The 22,820-nt window shown below is 41.1% G+C and overlaps 1 protein-coding gene across 4 annotated transcripts in view; it reads right to left on the bottom strand.

Moving 5' to 3' along the window:
* Positions 1-22,820, bottom strand: part of arhgef25.L (Rho guanine nucleotide exchange factor 25 L homeolog) — a 201,417-nt gene that overhangs the window by 106,674 nt on the left and 71,923 nt on the right. Inside the window, exon 1 of one of the 4 annotated variants that reach the window (XM_018247473.2) lies at positions 10,653-11,340. The exons of the other annotated variants lie outside the window; for them this stretch is intronic. Coding sequence (XP_018102962.1) covers positions 10,653-10,746 — 94 coding nt within the window. The 5' untranslated portion in view covers positions 10,747-11,340. Of the gene's footprint in view, positions 1-10,652; positions 11,341-22,820 lie in introns of those variants that run through there. 4 annotated transcript variants of the gene reach the window in all.

Here is a 22,820-nt window from a genome sequence, read left to right as displayed (position 1 = left end):
ATTTTGTTTTCTTTTTTTTAAACCCTGGTTTGATTGGCCTTTATTAGTTTTTTAATTTTATAAACCGCCTATTCCAAACCCTCTTGCCCGTGATTTGTATTGTGTGCACTCCCCACCTCCCTCTTGGCTGCTGCTGGCACAGCTACATATTTGTGGGCAATATGGTGGATTTTTGGCTCCTACTGGCACAGGTACAGATTGGGGGCAATATGAGGGATTGGCTGCTGATGGCACATGTACAAATGGGGGTAATATGATAGCTGCTGGCACAGGTACACAGATGTTTGGGGCATTATGATGGATTTTTGGCTTCTGCTGGCACAGGTACAAATTAGGGGCAATATGATGGATTTTTTTGGTTGCTGCTGGCATAATTACAGACTGGGATAACACTATGATGTATGTTTTGTCTTATGCTGGCACAGGTACAGGTTGGGGGCTTGGGGGTAATCTGAGTGATTGACTGCCGTTGTCACAGGTACAAATAGGGGTAATATGATAGGCCCTGGCACAGGTACAGGGGGCATTATGAATGGTAAGATGGAAAATGATAATGTAGGGCCAGGTGGGGGGGGTACTGATTGACCTTCATACCTTAAAGGGGTTGTTCACCTTCCAAACACTTTTTTCAATTCAGTTGTTTTTAGATTGTTCCCCAGAAATAAAGACTTTTTCCAATTACTTTCCATTATTTATTTTTTACTGTTTTTCCAAAATCTAAGTTTAGTTGAATGTCCCTGTCTCTGGTGTTTGAGTCTGGCAGCTCAGTAATTCAGACGCAGACTCTAAACTGTTACAATTTTAGAACATTTAGTTGATACAATTAGTTGATATATTTCTCAGCAGCATCTCTGGAGTATTAGCAACTATTGTATCAGGTCTAACAGCTGCCTGTAATGAAACCCAGAGATTCTGCTTAGGGACCCCCCCCTCCCAGAGCTGCTTCAGAAGGTGGAAAAAAGACACTTGACACTTCAATATTAGAAAAATGGTCACATATAGAAAATAGAAAGTCATTGGAAAAAGTCATTATTTCTGGTGATCTATCTGAAACCAATTAGTTGTTTGAAGGTGTACGAATAAATGTACGATTGGACTTTCCCATCTCCCGACCTGCCACTAACCATTCAGATCAAAGTCTTACCATTCCGACCAAATAAAGTAGTTAAAGAACAGATCAGCCGATGTTCTGCCCCTGACAGCAATCGTATGATAGACAAAGCTAGTGACAGTCTCCCACTGAAAATCATACGATCGGCAATACACTCAGAGATATTACCTGCAGCCAACAGAAATTTTCTAACCTGTCCGAACGACCGATCTCCGCCGGACGAAAAATGACGGGACTCTCCACACACGTTCCAAAAATCATACGAATCCTCGATTCGTACGATGAGATCTTTGCGTCTATGGCCAGCTAAAGTCTACTAGAAAATCATGCAAATATTAAATGAACCCAATAAGCTGACTTTGCTTCCAATAACTATATCTTAGTTTGAATCAAGTACAAGGTACTGTTTTATTATAACAGAGAGGACAATTTTTTTATAAATTTGGATTATTTGGATAAAACTGAGTCTATGGGGTATATTTATCAAAGAGTGAAGTTAGAGATCACACACAGTTCACTAGAGTGAAATTCTGCCACTATCCATTCACTATGGGATTTTGAAAGGCGTATTTATCAAAGGATGAACTTTCACTTTCACCCATTGATAAATACTCTTTTAAAAAATCCCATACAAATGAATGGAGAGTGACTGAATTTCACTCTAGAGGATTGTGACAATCTCTAACTTCACTCTTTGATATATATGCCCCTATGGGGGACGGCCTTTCTGTAATTCGGTGCTTTCTGGGTTTAAAGGGTTTCCCGATAACAGATCCTATACCTGTAACTATTTTAGTCCCAAATCTGTGGATTCTGGCAAACGCCAGAAGAACTGCTGTAAGATGCCATACACAGTTACTATTTAGTGAGCTGGTGGGGGTACTTTTTTGGCCTCTCTGTATTTGAAATGCCAGGGCCTATATTGAATGTCAGTCCAGGCCTGAGCCCCATATATTAGTTGTACAATGGAAACTAGGAGAGAGATAGATGGGGGAGCTAAGGAAGTGGCATCAACATTAGTACCAATGAGTTTGCCATCAAACTCCCCTAGCTCCTGTTCTGTATTCTGCAATAATATAATATATAACAGGCAGATGGCTTCCTGATTGAATGAGACAACAAAGCAAGCCAATAAAATTGCAGATTTCCTGCAATAAGCCAGCAACTATTACCATAGCATTGTGAGAGCTGAGCTTCTAGGGAATTGCAGAGCATATTATAACACTCGGCATAATGTAATGTGCAAAGCTCCCTAAAATAATTTGAGAGAGCTGCAATACCCTTTTAAGCTCATTGATGCCTGCAAGCTCCTTTACTAACACATGTACAAAAGCTCAAGCAAGTACAGTTGCACATGGAAACTAATCAGCAATTTGTTTTGTTGAAAAGCAAAGCTCTGAGTGTCTGCTAAGGGCAATTGCACTGGTGGCATTTATGAATGAAAGCAACTACCCACAAAACTAAGCCTCCAATCACAGTACACCAGGGGTGTGAGGGAAGCCCTTCTAGTCTTGTCAAGCCCTCCTTCTCTGTGCTATTCTATGGGACACTGAACCCATAAACAAGCCCCAGGAATGTTAAGAATATCTTGTTTTTCATACTTCTATCATCATTACTGCGGCTCCCAACTAAACAGAGAGAATACATATTTGCATTTTTAATGTTTTATTCTATTTTTAAAGAATATTTCCTATCGCCTTCCTTCAGAGCAGAGACTCCTGACCACTATGAATATTTGTATTTATTTCATCTACAATTTTTCTATTTTATTTTGGTACTGTACTTGCTGTTGCTGTGGTAACCTTCTGCTACTGGAATATGCCACTTCAGCTGAATTAGTTCACTTCACATTGCGCATAATTGTGATTACTCACCATTTTGTTTTTTGTTGTTACCATAGTGTGAGGGAGAAGAAAAGATGGTCTATATGATACTGCCTGCATTATTTAACTTCTTGCTTTGGACTAACATCTTATTCATTACTGTTTCTTTAACAGAGGATGCACACTATCAATTTCTTAGTTTGATTAAGACCAGATTTAGATACTAGGGAACACTGGAGCCACTGCCACCCTATACACTGCAGAAATTTCAGGGTTCCTTCAGTGAGTTGGGTCAATAGCCATGACACACTTGAGGCAAAAGAATAACACATGCCGGAAGTGTTTTATAAAACTGAGAATGCAATTGACAATTACAGTCATGTGAATAAAAATCAGACTCAGTTGTGAAAGACACAGCGCTCCCCTCAGCCATAATGATTTTCAAATTCTGGGAGGGGAAATGCTGCATTTTCAGGAAAAAACATAGTGATTGCATCTAAAAATGTTCACTTTGCACACTGCACTGAGTGGAGCCTTAGGATACAGGTCTACTTGCCATCCAGTAACCCTGTAATAAATAGCACAAACAAGCTGCCTGCTACTCCCCCTTCAAAGAGTATTTCTACAGCACTTCTCAAGCCCTATAACAATCTCTTTGCAAATCAATTTCCTCAACACTGCATAAGCTTTCACCGAAATTGCTCTCAGCCCCTCATATATCAGTATAGATTCTCTTCTTGCACTGCCACTAATCTTCTTCCCAAAGCTTTTCAGTGATATGTCTTTAGACTAATAAATTAGCACATACTGCAGTCCCTTCACTTCTGCCTACAGCCCGAAAGTATCAAATTGAAAGATTTTTCTATACTGCAATTACAGGTATATCTAGAGCTTGAAGGGGCTAAAACAGACTTTGCACAAAACTCTATTGTCCTCATTGCTACTATAGGCACCATCTCTCCCTACTATACCTGTTATGCCACAGTCACATTCCCTTCCAAGAGACTATTATCCCACTGCTACTATAGGCACCACATCTCCCTACTATACCTGCTATCCCACAGTCACAGTCCCTTCCCAGAGGTTATTATCCCCACTGTTACTATCAGCACCATCTCTCCCTACTATACCTGCTATGCCACAGTCACAGTGCCTTCCCAAAGACTATTATACCCCTGCTATTATAGGTACCATGTCTCCCAACTATACCTGCTATCCCACAGCCACAGTCCCTTCCCAGATGATATTACCCCCACTGCTACTATAGGCACCATCTCACCTTACTATACCTGCTATCCAAAAGCCACAGTCCGTTCCCAGAGACTATTATCCCCACTGCTACTATAGGCACAATCTCTCCCTATTATACCTGCTATCCCACAGTCACAGTCCCTTCCCAGAGACTATTATTCCACTGTTACTATAGGCACAATCTCTCCCTACTATACCTGCTATCCCACAGCCACAGTCCCTTCCCAGAGACTATTATCCCACTGTTACTATAGGCACCATCTCTCCCTACTATACCTGCTATCCCACAGCCACAGTCCCTTCCCAGAGACTATTACCCCACTGCTGCTATAGGTTTGTTGTGAAGCTAAGGGCTTTTTTAAATCTTCCACACAACAGCAAACAGTGAGATTACATCAGTTATAGAAGCTTGTGTTACAGGGCTGATTATTCATACATTTTGATGCAGAATGCACTCATTTATGCTGCCAGTCTATCTGAATTACTAATCAGCCTTGCATCATAAATTTATATTGTATACACCCTTTATATTGTGGGACCCTGAGCTCAGGTAGCAGACAGCAGCCCAGAGCATGTCCTGTGAATAGGCAGAACAGAAGATGGTGAGTTAATTGGGGCATTTTTGGAAGCATGGATCTTAACTGCTAAATGACTGTGGTGGCACTTGTCTGGTACTAAAGCTAATTATATGTTGAGCTTTAGTTGTCCTTTACGCTTAGCTTAGTGTTTTTGTTCTGAAATGTGTTCTATTTATATTTCTCTGTTATTTTATTCACATTAGGCAGTCAAATCAGCTAAATGCAAGAGAAGAAAATATTTTTGTGATAATGTATTATATTTCAGTTGTTTATTGAAAAGAAGTGAGAAGTTGTTTCCTTTTTAAATTCTAACTGGGGCTTTCTCAGTAGTATTGTGTGCAATTTTAATTAAAATATTTACACTTCATCAAATGTTCTATGACCATATAAAAGCAAATGGGCAACATTTGTGTCCCGTGACACAAACAATATGACTAAGAACTAATTATAACTGATTCCATCATCAAGACGTGTTTATAAGGATATGCTTTACATGATCCTCATGGCTGTTGAGTAGATTATACATAGAGAGACTATTTACAACAGGAGTAGCCCTGCTATCGTACATACACCTTTGTTTTAAAATAGGTACATTTTACAGTTTTGTTGGTGTAGAATTAAAGGGGTAGTTCACCTTTAAATTTACTTTTAGTATGTTATAGAATGGTTAATTCTAAGCAACTTTTCAATGGTCTTCGTTATTTATTTTTTATAGTTTGGTAATTATTTGCCTTTTTCTTCTGACTCTTTCCAGCTTCAAATGGGGGTCACTGACCCCATCTAAAACAACAAATGCTCTGTAAAGCTTTTTTTACTTTTGATTGCTGATCTTTCTATTCAGGCCTCTACTATTCATATTTCAGTCTCTTATTCAAATCAATGCATGGTTGCTAGGAAAATGTGAACTCTAGCAGCCATAAATTCTAAAACAGCAATGCGGAGGGCTGTTAAATAATAAAAAAAAAATAACAAAAACCACAAAAAATAAAAAATGAAAAACAATTGCAAATTGTTTTAGAATATCACTCTGCATCATACCAAAAGTAAAGTAAAGGTGAACAACTCCTTTGAATGCACGCTTAGAAAACTTTAGCTAATTGAGCCCTTTAAATAAAATATCAGCATTATTGCTTAATGCTACACATGGATAACATTTTTCAGCAGTGATCATTGAATTTATTTAATCTTTTAATAAATAAATCAGTGAAATCTTTCTATTATGTTTTTGAGGATACAAAGTAAGTATTGGGAGGGGGGGTTAGTTCTAAAGTACAACAGGATAATATCACATATCTTAAAGCCAGACAATAAGGGAAGGTTCCGCTGTCAGTCAGCATTCCCTTAGTTGTACAATATTTGATTGCAGACAGTGCGTGCATTACAGAAAGGCACACACATTGAGCTTTTGGCTCCCAGCTTCTGACCAGGAGAAGGAGAGAGAGAGTGAGTGTGCAAGAAATGGAAAGAGGAGGGAGTGGGGGAGGATGGGGTAATGACATAGAGACAGGAAAACATATTAAGTACCACTGTTACATTTATTTCTGTATGTGCTCTCTCTCTCTCTCTCTCTCTCTCTCTCTCTCTCTCTCTCTCTCTCTCTCTCTCTCTCTCTCTCTCTCTCTCTCTCGGCCAGATGTTAACTCTTTCGGTGCCTGAAGCTGCAGAAACAGTTACAAGTGACTCCAAGGTACTTTCAGTGAGGATCACTAGAATACCTACTAGTTTAATACTTTCCCTGTGTATGGCTTTTTTCATGCTCATGCTGTTTTCAAGCAGTAATATTGTAATTTATTATAACTGAGTTGGCTTCCTACAATTATGAGCAATCCTAAACTCTATACAGGTATGGGATTCCTTATCTGAAAACCGGTTATCCAGAAAGAACTGAATTACAGGAAAGCCATTTACCATAATTCAAATTGTTTCCTTTTTCTCTGTAATAATACTCCAGTACCTTCTACCAACATCTATACCAAGTCTTACATGACTGTCCAAAACTTGCACAGCGATTGAAGTACAACATCTAAAAATGGTTCTGTTTTCCCCTTTCCCTTCTTCCAGTGACCAGTGTAGAACTGGTTCAGGTAGCTGTAGAGTAAATCGCACACCCACGACAGACGTCCAATATAGTGGTACCTGGTGCCCGGTGATGAAGGAATCGGCAAACCTCTCAAGTGGATACGAAAAAGCAAGGGGGATTATGTCACACATCCCTTACAAGGATCCAAACACCCCATCAAAGGCTTTTTCTCCTGCGACAGTAAAAATGTTGTTTACTGTTTAAAATGTCCCTGTGGGCTGGCCTATGTGGGCCAGACCTCCAGATTGGTTAAAACAAGATTAAATGAACACAAATCAATCATTAGGAACTATCAACCACCTGATCCAAGCCTGATATTAGGGGTCGATAAGGGAACCCTAAAACACAAAGAAACAAAATATAATAAGGAAACCCTACTGGCTAAACATTTCTATACACATAAGCACAAGGTAGCGCAGCTACGCTGGCAGGCCCTGGAAGGAGTGATTATTAAGCAGGGTCAGGACACAAAAAGGCAGCTATTACAGAAAGAATGCTACTGGATCTGGCTGTTGCAAACCAGAGCGCCTAAGGGACTGAATGAGGAATATAATTTGGCTTGTTTTCTTTAGGTTGGCTCTTTAAATTAACTGTTACTTTTTTTCTTTCAGATAATTTGAGTATGTTCAGGCATCTACAGGGACAGGTAAAACATTTTCCACTTCCCTTCCCTAATAGAATATAGGGTTAATTTTTTCTTGCTCTGACTTCAGGGGCCGATACATTGTAAATATAACCTTTTAATCTGACACTTAAAGATCTTTGTATTTTAACCTTTTTTAGGAAGTTACTTCTTTCATAAAGTTACAATTTTAAACAACCACTTCAAGGACACTTATTTTGGACTGTTTTTTGGAATTCAAACATGGATTATGGACTTATTCACAGTTTTTTTGTCGGATTTCTTTACTGGGTTATTATGTTTTAAGATATGGTATTTTTCTCTTAAATTTTAAAGAAAAATTTTTCTATACATAAAAATATTTTTGTAATACAAATCTATATTTTTTAAATCATGAATTATTGATTGCACTATGTCACTTTTTGCAAATGGTAATTATCTTGATGCCTATATATACCTGTCTGTTTCACCTCTGCACTATGCTTGACAAAGGGGCGTGACCCCGAAACGTTGCACCTGCACTGCATTAAAAAATTGCAAGGGCTTGCCCTGCAGCTTCAAATCCTGTGTGCCGGTGTGCTTTTTCGTATCCAGTGTAGAACTGGCCCACCGGGATACCAGGAAAACTCCCGTTGGGCCCAGTGGTCAGCGGGCCTTCTTGCTTCTAACCATTTAGCCCTATTCCATGGTCATTCCATATTTCTTTATGGGAAAAAAGAAGCTTACTAATGGAAGAATAGAGTATAAATAATAAAGAGGTCAAGTGAGGAGAGGAGGAATAATAGTTTGGAAAGTGGGCCCACGGTCTAAGGTTTTCTGGTGGGCCCCTGGCAGTGACATATGTAATTGTGTCAAAATATGTTACAATATTTATGTTTCCATTTACAATAACATTCAATGCCCACAATGAATGTCATCTGACATCTAGGAGGTCTCTGTGGGACTATAAAGTCATTATATCAAAGTAAGGGAACTGTTAGGACTTCAGCATCCAAGCAGTAGTATTAATAGTATCTTTTCAGCCTGGTGGTCCTGCATGTATAAATAGCATTAGACTCCTTTCATTCTCCAGAAGGTACTGTAATGACTCCATTGTGGAGCAATGTTTGGTTAGCTACAGACACATCTTCAGCACAGCACAGAAAGCCAAAGCATGTAATTCACTTAACGTTGTTTGTGTTCTAAACATTGCTCATACTCTCCCATCCTCCCAGCAGATACCTCTTGCTTGGAATGTGTTCCCAGTAACTACACTGAGGGCATATGTTGCATGGTGGGAATGCCATTATGTACTATTGGATGTATCTGAAGTGTCAGTTGGGTTCATCTAACAAAGCCTAAAGTACAGACTGGGCCTCCTAGAGCCCGCCAAAGAATCTGGTCCAATTAAATGGCTTCAGTGAAATATGTAATGTTATATAAACATATGTAGGAACTAAGAAAAGGTTGAAGTGAGCTGTGGTTGTGATGCTAGGGAGAGAGATAACATAGGGAAAGTTAACTTCTGTTTTTAAAATATAGTGATATCAAAAGTCATGTTGCAAGGCCATATAAGGGAGGAAGGACATAGGCAGTGTGTTTTATTTTTGCAGGTAGAGGAATTCCTATGTGGGTTCTAATGTCTTTAAATTGGAATGTCGCTACAACACTTCTTATAATATACAAATTTTGATAAGCACCAACTTCCCAATTGGAATAAATAAATATAGATGTATACGAGTATACACATAAATAAGGATAATGGGCTTATTTTAATGTAATTAGTTCTATTCAATAATAAAAGTTACCATGGCCAGTTCCAACACAGCTAGCTAGTGAAATGGTATTGGAACTTTTAAATTCAGTAATTTATGGATTTCAGAGTATGGTCCCAAACGACTGAACTTATTCCATATAATTCTCATTCGAATGGCACTTTGGAGCATATAGAGCCTATAGCGAGCAGCTGGGCTGTTATATTAAACATGATCTATGTTTCTACTGAACCCATTGCCTTCTTATTATTTCTGTTCAGTGTGGGATTTTGTTACAGGAACAAAACTGAAGACGAAGAGAGCTTTATTTCTTGAAGGATCTCCCCGGTGCTTCAAAAGCTATTTTATCAAAATAGCAATTAAATTGTTTCACTTTTGTGAGACAAGATAACACTATATAATTAAGTGACTGTCACATCTGACTATACCCTGCACCTTAATTCCAGAAGGGATCACTTCTGCTATACTTGTTACACAGTTGTACTGCTCCACGGTTTGCCAATACAAAAATAACAGCTTTACCCCCCATTAATAAAACAAAATGTACAAAGTGTATTTGTCTCGACACAATGAAACAAACTATCAGGAACTGCAACTGCCCTCCTGGGAAGAAAGACATAGCAGCAATAGAAGGGAACACACCTTTGTCCTGGACCTCCAGGTCAAACCATAAGTATGATGCTATGTTTACATAATAAGGTCATACAATGCAGTCAGCAAGCCTGGAATTACCATCCCAGGGGAAAAGCTATCAGCTATACAAAAAGATAATGCAGTCAGATAATGTAAACGATAGCACTGGTCATAAACAACCGCAAATGAACCAAATGGGATCTCATATCAATTTGAAGATAGCATCAGTGGTATACACTATATCAGTGGCTTCTGCAGAAACATCATGGAAGATGTGCCCCCAGATTAGATACCCCCCAGCTAATGAGTAAGCAGAATATTTACTATAAAGGGGCACAGCCAGCGTGAGAAAAGAGCAGAAGCATCACACAAGGATCAGTGTGCAGAACACATTAGACTTTAAAGGAATGTCTGTAGCTGAACGGCAACTATAAAAGAATCTTAAAAGGTTTTCAGGATCTCAGCATGGCCCTAATCTGCTTTCTTATCAGTCTGTAGCCTTGCAGCCTTGGCATGGGAAGAGGGTAGATTCTTGAATAACAGATGCCCAGTCTTGGCAAGTTGGAAACATAAAAGATAAACCTTGACTTTTGGCTGACAAGTATATCCCAGGCTCCCGTGCCGCCGTATTTTAGCTGCTGTTGAACTACAAAGCTCAGTATCCCTAAAGGTAAGTGGAAGCTGAGAGCTGTAGTTCCATAAGAGCTGGAGGACCAGTGGTTGCTGATCTCAGATTTATCATTGGCAATCATTTGCAGATACCCAAAGAAACGCAAGAGAAAGCTCACATCAGCACTAACCTCTCACCCGGGCGTAGCAGCAGCTGCACTGAGACAGGACCTTTCGGAAAAGATTTTGGCAAGCACAGCCGTGGCGTGGGTTGCCCCCTCTCATTGCTCCCCAGGCATGGCGATGCCGAGCCCGGTCCAGTGCATGCCAGGGTATGAGGCAACCCCACTCAGCTTCCAGACAATGTAAAGTCACCAAAGCAGAAGAAGGAAGGTAGACATAGAAGGGCAATAGTGATGTGAGGCTGCACAGGACTGGACACAGGACTGGACACAGGAGCGGACACAGGACTGGACAGATGGGATGTGACGGAAACAAGAGACTGAGAGAAGCAAGCTGCTGCCCTGGAGCTTCCTGAGAGAGGCTGAAGGAAGCGTCTCCTGAAGTGGCACATTCACAGGGCTGTTTCACTGCTCAGAGCTGCTTGAAAGGAGGAGTCAATGGCTCTTCCAGGAATCGTCTTGCACTCCCTCCATGGCCATCTTATTCCCCAAGCTCTATCACCAAATTTCTGTGTCCCCTCATTGCTCCTCTGCCCCCAGCAGCTACACAGCCCTTTAAACTCCCCTGCACTTTTACACATGTAACTTGCCTGCGTCTGCCTTCTCTTTCAACCTGTTTATTACAGACTTTATTCTCCCCAGGGCAAAATTCTATTTATTAATCAATGCAGTTACATGTGTATCCTATTACGGAATTCTGTTATAGAGATGTCGCGAACTGTTCGCCGGCGAACTTGTTCGCGCGAACATCGGGTGTTCGCGCTCGCCGGAAGTTCGCGAACGTCGCGCGACGTTCGCCATTTTGGGTTCGCCATTGTTGGCGCTTTTTTTTGCCCTCTCACCCCAGACCAGCAGGTACATGGCAGCCAATCAGGAAGCTCTCCCCTGGACCACTCCCCTTCCCTATAAAAACCGAAGCCCTGCAGCGTTTTTTCACTCTGCCTGTGTGTGCTGAAGAGATAGTGTAGGGAGAGAGCTGCTGCCTGTTAGTGATTTCAGGGACAGTTGAAAGTTTGCTGGCTAGTAATCGTTTTGATACTGCTCTGTTATTGGAGGGACAGAAGTCTGCAGGGGTTTGAGGGACATTTAAGCTTAGGTAGCTTTGCTGGCTAGTAATCTACCTTCTACTGCAGTGCTCTGTATGTAGCTGCAGTGGGCAGCTGTCCTGCTTCTGATCTCATCTGCTGACTGCTGCAATAACAGTAGTCCTTGTAAGGACTGCTTTTATTTATTTTTTTGTTGTTTTACTACTACTACTACTACTACTACTATAAGAGCCCAGTGCTATTAGTCTAGCAGTGTTGGGGAGTGGGACTGGTGTGCTAATCTGCTGCTCCTAGTAGTTCAGCAGCACCAACTTTAATTTTTTTTTTTTAATATTCATTTTTTTTTTATTTTACTTTTTTTTATTTTACTACCGCTGTAGTAGTGTATAAGTTGACCTTTTAGGCATTATTTGCCCTGTAGGCATTATTTGCACACTGTTTTCTTCAACCCGCCATCGAGCTGTGTGACCTTGTTCACATTCTGTCTAAATATCCATAATATTACCGTCTCCAGAAAAAACACCGGAGTCACTTTTTTCAAGCAGCCATAATATATTTTACGTAATCCGTATCCACCGCTGTAGTAGTGTATACGTTGGCCTTGTAGGCATTATTTGCACACTGTTTTCTTCAACCCGCCATCGAGCTGTGTGACCTTGTTCCCATTCTGTCTAAATATCCATAATATTACCGTCTCCAGAAAAAACACCGGAGTCACTTTTTTCAAGCAGCATTCATATATTTTACGTAATCCGTATCCACCGCTGTAGTAGTGTATACGTTGGCCTTGTAGGCATTATTTGCACACTGTTTTCTTCAACCCGCCATCGAGCTGTGTGACCTTGTTCCCATTCTGTCTAAATATCCATAATATTACCGTCTCCAGAAAAAACACCGGAGTCACTTTTTTCAAGCAGCATTCATATATTTTACGTAATCCGTATCCACCGCTGTAGTAGTGTATACGTTGGCCTTGTAGGCATTATTTGCACACTGTTTTCTTCAACCCGCCATCGAGCTGTGTGACCTTGTTCCCATTCTGTCTAAATATCCATAATATTACCGTCTCCAGAAAAAACACCGGAGTCACTTTTTTCAAGCAGCATTCATATATTTTACGTAATCCGTATCCACCGCTGTAGTAGTGTATACGTTGGCCTTGTAGGCATTATTTGCACACTGTTTTCTTCAACCCGCCATCGAGCTGTGTGACCTTGTTCCCATTCTGTCTAAATATCCATAATATTACCGTCTCCAGAAAAAACACCGGAGTCACTTTTTTCAAGCAGCATTCATATATTTTACGTAATCCGTATCCACCGCTGTAGTAGTGTATACGTTGGCCTTGTAGGCATTATTTGCACAGTGTTTTCTTCAACCCGCCATCGAGCTGTGTGAGCTTGTTCACATTTTGTCTAAATATTGATAATATTATCGTCTCTAGAAAAACCACTTGAGTTACTTTTTTTCAAGCAGCATTCATATATTTTACGTAATCCGTATCCACCGCTGTAGTAGTGTATACGTTGACCTTGTAGGCATTATTTGCACAGTGTTTTCTTCAACCCGCCATCGAGCTGTGTGAGCTTGTTCACATTTTGTCTAAATATTGATAATATTATCGTCTCTAGAAAAACCACTTGAGTTACTTTTTTTCAAGCAGCATTCATATATTTTACGTAATCCGTATCCACCGCTGTAGTAGTGTATACGTTGACCTTGTAGGCATTGTTTGCCCAGTTTTTTTGGCCACAGCCACTGAAGCACAGAGGCCAGAAAAAATATGCCATATAAATGCTGAAAATAGTCATTTTTTGCCATACGTTGACTCAACGTATATGGCAAAAAATGACTATTTTCAGCATTTACGTGACATATTTTTTCTGGCAACTGTGCTTCAGTGGCTGCAACCAAAAAAACTGGGCAAACAATGTCTACAAGGTCAACGTATGGCGAAAAATTACTATTTTCAGCATTTATATGGCATATTTTTTCTGGCAACTGTGCTTCAGTGGCTGCGTCCAAAAAAACTGGGCAAACAATGTCTACAAGGTCAACGTATGGCGAAAAATGACTATTTTCAGCATTTATATGGCATATTTTTTCTGGCAACTGTGCTTCAGTGGCTGCGTCCAAAAAAAACTGGGCAAACAATGCCTACAAGGTCAACGTATGGCAGTTGTTTAAAGAGAACAGTAGATTACTAGCCAGCAAAGCTACCTAAGCTAAAATGTCCCTCAAATCCCTGCAGACTTCTGTCCCTCCAATACAGAGCAGTATCAAGCAGATTACTAGCCAGCAAACTTACTATCATCTGTCCCTGAAATCACTAACAGCTCTCCCCCTACACTATCTCTTCCAAGCACACACAGGCAGATTTTTCAGATACATTTTTGCCCTTGATCCCCCTCTGGCATGCCACTGTCCAGGTCGTTGCACCCTTTAAACAACTTTAAAATCATTTTTCTGGCCAGAAATGTCTTTTCTAGATGTTAAAGTTCGCCTTCCCATTGAAGTCTATGGGGTTCGCGAACCGTTCGCGAACCGCTCGCATTTTTGCGCAAGTTCGCGAATATGTTCGCGAACTTTTTTTCCGACGTTCGCTACATCCCTATTCTGTTATTACTTACGCTTGTATTAAGGGATTTGTTGTTGGAACAATAACAAAGAGGTTTCTATATCAGACTGCAATACTGCTATACACGAGCCATAATAGTGTATCATATATACTACATAATGATCTTCTGCAAAGCTCAGAGAGAGAACAGGCATCTTTATTAAGTATGGGATCTGTTATCCAGAAACCCGTTATCCAAAAATCTCTGACTTATGGGATGGCCATCTCCCTTAGGGCTCTTACTCACGCACGTTTTTACCTGCGCTCCCCTGCGTTCCGTTTTTCGGTGTTCAGCCGCAGGGGAGCGCAGGAATAGACGCATTTGCGTCTCAACGCAGGTTGAGACGCAACATGCTGCATTTTTCCTGCGTTCGGCGCCTACACGCGCCTGTGTGAGTACAGCCCCATTTGAAATAATGAAATGCGTCTATTCCTGCGCTCCCCTGTGGCTGAACGCCGAAAAACGGAACGCAGGGGAGCGCAGGTAAAAACGCGCGTGAGTAAGAGCCCTTAGGCTCCATTTTAATCAAGTAATTAACAAAATTAAAATTTCCTTTTTCTCTGTACTTCATCCCAACTATGATACAATTCAGTGTCGGACTGGCCCACCGGCATACCAGGAAAATTTCCGGGGGGGCCCAGGTGTCAGTGGGCCTCTTGCTTCGAACCATTTATCCTATTTAATGGTCATTCTCTATTTCTTTATGGGGGAAATGCTTAATATGGAAGAATAAAGTAAGTAGATATAAAAGACTAGGAGAATAAACAGGTTGAGTGAGGGAGGAGGAATAATAGTTTGGAAAGTGGGTCCATGGTCTAAAGGTTTACTGGTGGCCCCTGGCACCCCAGTCCAACACTGATACAATAAATCCTTACTGTAGGTAAACCGATCCTATAGGGTTTATTTAATACTTAAATTATTTTAGTAGACTTAAGGTATTGAAATCCAAATCACGAAAAGATCCCTTATCCGGAAAACTCCAGGTCTTGAGCATTCTGGATAATAGGTCCCTTACCTGTAAATACCTTTATTGTGATCTATTACAGTGACTCTTATCTCTGGTTAAGTGCATTTATTTCTCATTATAAATATACTGGTTTGGAAACTACTATTGTCAGGGAGATTTTAGGCTGGGGTTGAAAGGGAACCTTTTTCTGGGGCTTCATATTCCCAGCAGCCCAAAGGGGTAAAAATTCTTCATAACACCAAAAAGGTCATATTAAGACTCATTCTATCAGTGCTATTTATAGAAGGTACTTGCAGCCCAACATACTCCTTGCACTTCTTGTGTACAGGTATGGGACCTGTTATCCAGAATGCTGGGGACCTGGGGTTTTTTAGATAAGGGGTCATTCCATTATTTGGATCTCCATGTCTTAAGTCTTTAATAGAAAAAACATTTAAACATTAATTAAACCCAATGGGATTGTTTAGCCTCCAATAAAGATTAATTATATCTTAGTGGGGATCAAGTACAATGTACTGTTTTATTATTACAGATAAAAAGGAAAACATTTTAAAAAAGAACTATTTGATTATAATGGAGTCTATGAGAGATTACCTTCCTGTAATGTATTCTGGATAACGGGTTTCCAGATAACTGATCCCATACATGTACTTGTGGGAGCACCAGTCTGCCAGCCAGCCCACTCTAATAATTTGTGCACAAGTGCAAGTACTGTCACACAAGTTAATTAGTGAACATTTTGGAGCATCATGCACAATCGTACCAGCCACAATGACACTAGAATTCCTGGACAAAAACAATGCATCATGGGGTAAAAACATGGCACTGTGTTGATAAATAATTCTTAGTATGTCTCATTTACCAGTGCTATAGGCATAAGTCCTGAAGTGTACACTTGCACCTCTACCATAGGAAATGTGCTAGCTCTGTGCCCAGGCCCGGATTTGTGGGAAGGCCACCTAGGCCCAGGCCTAGGGTGGCAGGATTTTAGGGGGGCGGCATGCTGCCCAACCACACCCACATTGGTTCAAAAACACTGAGGATGCGCAGGAGATACAATCTCCATGAAAATGTGCACAAATAAAGGGGAGGGGGCAGGGGCGACCAACGGCAGTGGGCCTAGGGGCTCCCGCTATGTAAATCCGGCCCTGTCTGTGCCACATTATGAATTTGTTGCATAGCACATACCGCTGCATCACATTCTGCCTGATGCATAAGCTTGGGGCAGTCCAGGATACAATCCATGTAGTCAGCAGCACTGCACAATGCAAGCAAAATTGCATACAGAGGGAGGACAGCTTTTTTTATCAAATGATGAGGTGCAAAGTGCAAAAGCGTTTCTTGATAAATAAGGCCCATTTTGATGACAACTGATGTATAATTTCGATATTTGCGTTATACAACCTGTAACCCTCCGGCAGTTGAATTCCCATTATACCACAACAGCCAAATCCTGTACAGTATGAATAATTACTATACCAAAGGCATACGCTTATAACAGACAGCATACATTAATCATGACTCTTCTTGTACAATCCCCAAAATTAACCTATGAACCAGATGTTGTGAATAGTAGTTGAACAACAGATGGAAACTCTCACAGTTAGGAACCCTATATGGAATGTTTGCCGCTGCCTGGCTGTACAGACACACACACTTGCTCATTCAGACACCAACAATAGTTGTATAACAGCAATGGTGCAGCGTGCAATCAGTCTGTACGAGCAGATGTGCAAATGTTTGTTTAATAGAGAGGATGGCGAGAGGGAAAGAGATGATGCTTGATTGATGGAAAGAGTGTACTTCTGTATCTTATTAATTGCTACTCTGTAACTTGTATCCTCCCTGCCCTTTTCCTATCTGAGTCTGTCAAGGCCAAGTCACTCTATTCTATTAATACCCACTGCAGCCATGGAATGGAACTTTGTACAGTTCTGAGGTAGAGAGTCAGACAAAGCAGGAGGTTAACCCTTTTCCGAAATAGAAGAAACCTGCTTGCCTGCTAATTGATTCAATAATGTTGCAAGTTAATGAAGCAGATTAGTAGAAGGGCAAGAGAAAATGCAACTGCCCATAATATTTATCCAAACATTTCCCCAACTATTATGCCTCATTTCCCTTGCGAAGCTCTTATTAAGTGCAGGCCAAAAGAAGCTGACAGGGAAATAGCAGCAAGTGGAGATAACAACCAAAACAGGTAGCAGATACTATATAAAAAAACCACTAATAAACCACATTTGTACTTGATGGGCAGGGTATGTAGTTACCTGGATTCAAAGAACCTGAGAGATCAGCAGGGAGTATAGGGCGTTGTGTTGTCTACAAGGTGGCAGAATCAATATTTAGAAACTGCATAGGGTTATAATTTAACGGCGCTGTTCGTCTAACCTAAATTAAGGTTAGTATGATGTAGAGAGTGATATTCTGAGACAATTTGCAATTGGTTTTCATTTTTATTATTCGTGGTTTTTGAGTTATTTCGCTTTTTATTCAACATCTCTCCAGTTTGCCATTTCAGACATCTGGTTGCTATGGTCCAAACTATCATAGCAACCATGCATTGATTTGAATAAGAGACTGAAATATGAATAGGAGCAGCCTGAACAGAAAGATGAGTAATGAAAAGTAGCAATAACATACATTGTAGCCTTACAGAGCATTTGTTGTTTAGATGGGGTCAGTGACCCCTGTTTTAAAACTGAAAAGAGTCAAAAAAAAGGCCAATTAAAAATATACTTAGAATTGGCAATTCTATAAGATACTGAAAGTTAACTTTGCATTCTATTTACCACTGGAAGAAAGGGAGATATGAGCTCCTTGGGGATGTTACAGGGATGTATATTTCCATCGGTTCTTTCTAATAAAGCACCCAATCCACTTTCTCATAGTATAGGGTACTCTTGAGTACAGTACATGGATCCACAAGAACTGAGAAAACCTTTCTGTTGCCTATGCCACAAGCAGAGATGTATGGTCCCATTTGCACCATTTCTGAGATACATTATCAGGATAAATGAATTTGATGGGTAGCTCTCCAATTAAAATATTAGCATGATATCTGGTTCCTATGCTCACTGATTTACACCTTACAGAAGCCTCACACCTCCCAGTGGGACTTCTAATAGTCAAGGAAAGCCCCAGGTCTTCTAAAGGCCTTTTTCCCTCGTGCTGAACCGCATCACAGCAGATCCCCAATACTACCCTTTTTGCCACGCTTCTTTATAAATAGTAAATTAGACAGTGGGGTTATATGATGACAACTTGCACAACGTTTTGTCCATTGCCTGCACTTGCTCCTGTGAGTGGTTGCTGGGAAAAGAACATGAAGCAATGTGAGGTGGTGCCTACTGACCCTACTGTACTGCTCTTAGATGGAAAGGACACATGTACTACTTATCAGCTGATAAGCTCAGCGCTCCCTAGCATTTTGCATACATTGGTGCTCATAAGGTTGAACATCTGAATGATGTCCAGGCTACAGGGTACCTCAGGTTGCCCTAAGACCACTACTCATAAACACTAGAACATGCCAGATTGGTCAATAGTGATGGGTGAAAATTTTGCCTGCTTTTGTTGCAAAAAAATGTCCTTAAGCTCAAATGAACTGTAAAAAACAGTTGCAGAAATTAACTCCCATTGCCTTCCATGCGTTTTGTGAACTTTCTCTGTTTCACAAAACAGGATATATTCACCCATCACTACTGGCCAATTAAAGCTGTCGACAAGGTCCCTTCAGAATGAGTTAGCAGCTCATTAGCCCTTGTATGGGGCCCCTGAAAAGGCTTGCATGGCCAATAATTGTCCTGTTTCACTTGGGGGCCACATTCAAATGTAAATAGATTTGGGGAACAACACAAGCATAGAAAAGTCCCTGGAGATGCCAAATAAAGGCTATGCTTGGCTACTTAGTTGATCATGAGCTGCTGATTGGGGATCACTGAACTAGACAGTATTAAACATCCTGTAGGACAAGGAGTGCCTCAGCTTGTTACTGTAGTTCTCATCTGACAGGTGTCTGTAGGCCCCAGTTTGACTTGGGTCCTACATTTGGGTAGCCAAATAGACCCAGATCCACATATTTGGAGATTGTGCAAACAAGCAGATAGTTAAATGCAAACACCTGCACATAAGGGCGAAAGGCACAGTGCAGGGTGCAAAGCGCAAAAGACATGGCGATTTGCACCCTACACTATTAAATTAACACATTCCAAGACACTTCAACATACTCACCCTTTCAACTGCATGACACAATAAATAAATCCAAGACACAAGCACTGTAGTACAAAGCCTTCCCTATGATCGCTCATGCACACTATGCTATAATTACGTTCATTTATTTTGTTTTTCCTTCCTTGGTGAATAGGGGACTATTTTTATACCAGATGTTTCTAGCAGGCATTCGTGGTATGTGAAATGTTCTGACAAAGTGGATTGATCGGTGATGTTTTCTTTTAATCAAACATGTCAGGGAAAGGATTTCAGGGTTACAGGTTGTGAAAATAAGAGACAGCTTGCCATGGAGCTCCCTGTGCAGCCAGCTAAAGGTAACGTGATGCTCGCAATTTCCATTCTATCCGGGATTTTGGCAGCCATTCAGATGTATCTCAGATCTTCTGCTTATGCCTGAACCCTTCATTTTTAAGCACTACTCATTACCAATAAAACCAGAAATTCATGTTACTCTGAATCTTTACCTTTGACAGTTACAGTATATCATCCTTCTATAGGGCATCTCTGAGAAATAAATGAAAGGACCTCCCAGATAGAAGCTGATAACCAAATAGGGGCACTAGGGCAAATAACTGTGTGTGTTCATTCTAATGCTTGCAGTTAGCAGCATGCACAGGTTTTTATATATCCAGCCATTACATTCACTGCGTGCAGAGCTGGGCCTCCCAAAAGCCACCCACCCTTGGCAGCTAAATGTTTGCCAGCCTGCTGGTGGGATGCAATCAGCGCAGGCATTGGCCTACAAGCTTGCATCAACATCACCTTTGTAACAGATGGCAACACACACAGGGACTTTAATGAGATATTCACATTTTGAAGTAGTACTTCCCCCCCCCCCCAAAGAAAGAGATAAAGAACAGTTATTCTAATAACTCTCAGCCAATGAAATGAAGAACTGGATTCCAAACCACAAAATGTACAGTTTTCAACTGGGAAACCCTAACCCAATGTTAAAAAAAGCAGTAGGAAGAGAATCTTTTTATAATGGGGCTTGCTGGAAACTATGCAAGTTCTTGCCAGAATTTCTGCCTCCAAACAGCTCAAGCGAATTTGCTATTAACCACTCAGTTGCTGATGGGCACGAGACAGCTGATTTGTCTGCAACAATGACTTACTATGGGAAATCTGTCATGTGGCTCAAGTTTGGCAGCGTAACAGTTTATGATGGCTTCTAAACCTTAACCTTTTGTAAATGTTTTATATATATTTTACCGTATTCCCCCACCCACAAACATATACAACAGTAGTTAACACTCTACTAAGCATCACTTTATCTGCTATCCCACAGCCACAGTTCCATCCCAGAGACTTTTATGCCCACTGCTACTATAGGCACCATCTCTCCCTACTATACCCGCTATCCCACAGTCACAGTCCCTTCCCAGAGACTATTATCCACTGTTACTATAGGCACCATCTCTCCCTACTATACCTGCTATCCCACAGTCACAGTCCCTTCCCAGAGGCTATTATCCCACTGTTACTATAGGCACCATCTCTCCCTACTATACCTGCTATCCCACAGCCACAGTCCCTTCTGATACTATAGGCCCCATCTCTCCCTACTATACCTACTATGCCACAGCAACAGTCCCTTCCCAGAGACTATTATCCCACTATTACTATAGGCACCATCTCTCCCTACTATACCTGCTATCCCACAGCCACAGTCCCTTCTGATACTATAGGCCCCATCTCTCCCTACTATACCTACTATGCCACAGCCACAGTCCCTTCCCAGAGGCTATTATCCCACTGCTACTATAGGCACCATCTCTCCCTACTATACCTGCTATCCCACAGCCACAGTCCCTTCCCAGAGGCTATTATCCCACTGCTACTATAGGCACCATCTTTCCCTACTTTACCTGCTATCCCACAGTCACAGTCCCTTCCAAGAGAGTATTATCCCACTGTTACTATAGGCACCATCTCTCCCTACTATAGCTGCTATTCCACAGTCACAGTCCCTTCCCAGAGACTATTATCCTACCTCTACTTTAGGCATCATCTTTCCCTACTATACCTGCTATCCCACAGCCACAGCCCCTTTCCAGAGACTATTATCCCACTGCTACTATAGGCACCATCTATCCCTACTATACCTCCTATCCCACAGCCACAGTCCCTTCCCAGAGACAATAATCCCTACTGATACTATAGGCACCATCTCTCCCTACTATACCTGCTATCCCACAGCCACCATCCCTTCCCAGAGACTATTTCCTACTGCTACTTTAGGCACCATCTCTACCTACTATACCTGCTATCCCACAGTCACACTCCCTTCCCAGAGACTATTATCCCACTGCTACTATAGGCACCATCTCTCCCTACTTTACCTGCTATCCCACAGCCACACTCCCTTCCCAGAAACTATTATCCCACTCAGTGTCAGACTGGCCCACCGGGATAACAGGGAAAACTCCCGGAGGGCCTTTTGCTTCTGACCATTTGGCCTATTTTATGGTCATTGCCTATTTCTTTATGAGAACAAAGATGCTTGATTATGGAAGAATAGACTATGGTATGTAGAGAAAAGAGACTAGGAGAATAAAGAGGTTTATTGAGGAGAGGAGGTATAATAGTTTGGAAACTGGGCCCTCAGCCTAAGGTTTTTCAGGTGGGCCCCTGGCATCCCAGTCCGACACTGGTCCCTAGGTTTTGTACTGATATCTGCACAGTCAAGGTATAAATCTGTGCTGTGGTGCTGAACAGTATTCTATACCCTTAGTATCCAAAACAGCTGGCTAATGGCAGTCACTCTGCTGAGAACCGAGCAAACAAAGACTTTGAAGACCTGTAAAACTCCTACAGTCCTACATTTTTCAAGACTGCCTCTGTGGGTATTTCTGTCCTAAATATATCTGCCTTCTATGCTATGGAATTCATTTACTTTACTCTGTTCCTAATTAAAAGGCTATAACACGCTATAAAGCTCTATAGGGGGTAAGAGTGTATACTTCACATCTGACATATCATAAATATGAGTACTTTTGCACGTGCAATTCTTGTGCATAATATCATTTATCCAGAGATTTGCAAAGATCATGCATCATTTACATCTGTCCCTGCCCCAGTGGAACTTACAATTGAAAGTCACTATCACACACAAACTGTGGTCACTTTTATCAGGAAACATATAACCTACCTAGTCCTACCTGCCTGTATGTTTTTTGAGTGTTGGAGAAACTAGAATATGCAGAGAAAACACACTCAGACATGTATGTATATATAGTACCAGAGTGGATTGGTCTCAGTCAGGGGTGTAACTACAAAGGAAGCAGACCCTGTGAATGCAGGGGGCCCAGGAGGT

This window comes from Xenopus laevis, chromosome 2L (genome assembly GCF_017654675.1).
Source record: "Xenopus laevis strain J_2021 chromosome 2L, Xenopus_laevis_v10.1, whole genome shotgun sequence".
NCBI lineage: Eukaryota > Metazoa > Chordata > Amphibia > Anura > Pipidae > Xenopus > Xenopus laevis.
The sequence above is the reverse complement of the archived record's forward strand: the minus strand, read 5'-3'. Positions and strand labels throughout refer to the sequence as shown.